Below are 3,877 nucleotides of genomic sequence, written 5' to 3' on the forward strand. Positions count from 1 at the left end.
TATTTACTATTTGTATTCTGTATGGGATTTATATATTTATTACTTCTTTATCTTCACTTTTGTATTTATCACATCCCCCCCACCACACACACGCACGCACCCCCCCCCCCCCACCCCCCACGTACTTCAATAATCAATCCTAAATAGATAACCAGCAGATTGTATAACCTGCTAATCAAGCAACTGAAACTCGTTCTGCTCTTTTGCAATTTGCTCTATACGAGGATTGTCTAAAAAGTTCGTGGACGGTGGAGCTTTAGTCGTTTTAAATGGGTTTATATCTATATACTTTATGAAATTTCATTATATCCATTCTTTTGAAACTAAAGATAAATATGAATTGATGTCATTATTTGAAGGAATACAACATTTCAATACACGTAGGTTTAGACGGTTGGATGCTTTCCTCCTGCGTATACCTAGTGGTCCATGGTTTCAATAATGACCAGACCCAGGAGGCACATCGACCTTTATTCAATGCTGATTCAGTATTTTTATTCTACCATAGCAGTTTACTTGACGCATTTTAACAAATGTAAAGTTATTCATATACAAGAAAAATCAACATGTTTTGTTTAAATCAGACTTCTAGTTACAGTAAACCAACTTTTATTCGCGGGTATTTTATTTCGCGATACACCCGAGGTGAACTGGTCCGCGGCGATTAATTTTCGTGATCGAGCCTTTTTCGAGCCTATGACACACACTCAAAGACTGGTTCGCGACGATGAGGGTCTCGCAAAATTTTCTCGCACGTGAATAAAAGTTGATTTATAGAATTTTTGGAAAAATTTTGCTGTGAAAGAAGACAAATAGTTCCACCTTTAATATCAATTTATTAGTCGAAAAGAGAAGCTCAATGCATAGCAAAAAAAAAAAAAAAAAACCACACTTTGTATAAAAATGTAAAGTAGGATTGTCAAATGAATGCAATAAAATCATTCCACTCAACAAAGTTGGTCTACCATAAATTACAAAATCTAATATTTTGCCTCACTATCACATGCAGCATCTTGATATGATGATGTAATCACTACAATCTTGCTTGTTTGTCCATAGTTATAGATATTAAACCGAAGCATTCCAACACTTGACTGGACCTCAGTAACGTATTAAATGAAAAATAGGTCAACTGTATTCTAAAAGCCTAATACATAACTAACTATAGAATTCGTTCCTTCACATTTTACATTGTAGTGTACTTAACTACATGTCAATGGAAGAAACATATATTATGCAGAATGTGCTATGTTTACTGATTTAGTTTTATGTCGTAAATTTGAATTTCTCCATTTTCTTTCCCAATCCAGAGTCTGTTTTTGCCATCTGCTGCCACTGCTGTGGGTCGGCGAACCTCTCCCACGACAGGGATTAAACGTTCCCCTACAAGGAAAAAAATGACATCATTCTGGAAATCACAAACAAATACGTTTCCGTTCTTATCACAACAGATGGATCTCAGGTCGAAAGGTTTTGAAAAGGATCTGCATGGGGTAGCGGAATACACAAATTCATAATTTGTCTTGAAGCATGCAACACATTGATTTGACCTGTCTATGCAGTACATCAAATCTCCACAGACGGCGATACCACGGGCAGATACAACGGACTTCAGAGTAACAATATTCACTAATTCACCAGCGTCTGTGACAGTCCCAACACGGTTCTGTGTCAAAAGTACCACGATCTTGTCTTCTTCACTCACAGTGACGGAAAGGAGATCGTGTATAAAAATATGAAGACTAGTTTTCTTCTCGTTTTCTTTATCAAACCACGATGGGTGTTTTGCAAATCGTACTTCCTCATCATTGGATCTAAATACTATATGTTGCACGTGCTGTCGAGATACAGAAAGTATGTCGCCCCTTTCATGGTATAGACCACCCGTTTTTTGGTGTATTTGGTGAGATGTATTATGCAAGTGTCGATACAGAATCCATGCTTTTTCACTATTGGTAGACGGGGAAATTTCTGAAATCATATGATTTAAGGGACAATCGCACAGGAAACTGAAATTTACGTTAAAAGTTACGAATTCCAGCGTTCCAATATTATCAATTTGTGGTATGAATTTGGAAGAAACAAAAATCGGGACAATACAGGCATCTACTGCACTAACGCTATCCAAGGTTTGGGATAACTTGGCCTCTGAGCAATGCATAAATGTCTCAGCTTGTGTGACATCTGGTAGTAACCCGTGTTTTAGTACTTGCTTTATGTATTGTACGCGACCTTTTATTGAAGTAATGTTCTGAACAGTGAGAGTTTCCTTCTTTTCTAGATCAGACTCTCTTTTTCTGAAAAGATTGTCTATTCCTCTAATCAACTCCCCTTCTAATGCTTCAATGCATTTGACAATTTCAACTGTTCTTGTTTGGACGATTTTAATGAGGTCCTCTCGGTCACCACCAGTAGCTTCAATAGCACTCTTTAACTCTTGCTTTTTAGTTATGAATAAATCTTCTAATTTCACGAACTTTGTCAGTTTTAATTCCAGTGACTTCTTTGCTTTTTCAGCAATGGTTGAAAGACCTTCCGTTCTGTGGCCTTCGTGTTCCGTGATTTTACAATCACGACATATGTTAAGTTTACAAGGACAACAGAAAAACTTCAGTTGTTCCTCTCGGTGCTTAGAACAGTAGATCGTCTGAGTATGAGTTCCTTGATTTTCGTGGCCAATGTCACAGCTCCGATGAGAACGGCTTACCTTTAGCTTTTGATGCGTTTTAAAGCACACTGAACACATATATTGATCGCAATCAAAGCATCTCTTCACCGCTAGACTGCTGTTCTCGCATGTTTGACATTGAACTTCTTTCTTTTGAGGCAACATTTCCATATAAAAGTTCCGTTTCATGCCATCAGCTCCACTTTTAGGTATCGAGTGTTCGTGTTGACACAATGGACAACAGAATGTGTTCCGTTCTTTTCCACCATATACTATAAGTTGTTCAATGCACTCCTTGCAGAACGTATGAAAACAATCCAACAATCTAGGATCGGTATAATTTTCAAAGCATAATGAACATTTAGCAACATCCATATCTTTACCGTCTGGGGGAACGAGAGCAGCCATAGCTGTGTTGGTAACAAACATCTACTTCCGGTTTCTGTTTAAATAGGGCACAGTGTAAGTCATGGAGTGGCAGTAAGGAGATTTTGGAGAAAAGTTTCTAAGTTTTATATTATTTCTTGATGTTTCATATACATTTGTATTATGTTTCGAATATTTTTATGATTTACTGACGAGCCATTAAGTGGAGATGAATTAAGATTTTAGAGCCTGAGTACAATGTATTACATAATATGACTAGAAGATCATGTGATGATTTATCATTTCTTCCATGCAAAAATGGGTTTTAAGATTTAAAAAAAAAATCAGATCACTAGCAAATTTAGTAAACTACTGATACTATAAAGAGTGTGCAAGGAGCATAACAATGAAGGTAAACCATGTTAAACACATCAATTATGTCGCCTGTTCACCATAAACATTTACATCTTTTACATTGTTTGGATTAGGCAAGTGATATCAAAATACATTGTGAGGTTCATAAAGCTCCATGCAAGGTGAAGATAACGAACAGTGATCAATCTCATAACTCCTACAAGCAATACAAAATAGATAGTTGGGCAAACACGGACCCATATAATGCCCAATACGGTTGATTTGTGAAAACCTATTTGCATTCTGTAGAATACGATTTGTATGAGTCATATGGAATGACATTCAATCTATTCAAAAGATTATTAATTAGAAAAAATCTCGTGTTGTGGCCTTCAACTCGACATTCAGATATATCGACATTTCATCTATCAACAATCCTCATTTTCATTCATATGTTGATTCGATATATCCCATTGAACACGAAATAAA

General features: G+C 36.5%; 1 protein-coding gene across 1 annotated transcript; it reads right to left on the bottom strand.

The window, feature by feature from the left end:
- Nucleotides 1–819: 819 nt before the first annotated feature.
- LOC125680281 (E3 ubiquitin-protein ligase Midline-1-like) lies at nt 820–3,099 on the bottom strand. The gene has a single exon (XM_048919742.2). The coding sequence runs from the start codon at nt 3,095–3,097 to the stop codon at nt 1,253–1,255; it is 1,845 nt and encodes a 614-aa protein (XP_048775699.2). The 5' UTR covers nt 3,098–3,099; the 3' UTR covers nt 820–1,252.
- Between the last annotated feature and the right edge of the window lie 778 nt (nt 3,100–3,877).

Source organism: Ostrea edulis, chromosome 2, assembly GCF_947568905.1.
Source record: "Ostrea edulis chromosome 2, xbOstEdul1.1, whole genome shotgun sequence".
In the NCBI taxonomy this organism is placed as follows: Eukaryota; Metazoa; Mollusca; class Bivalvia; order Ostreida; family Ostreidae; genus Ostrea; species Ostrea edulis.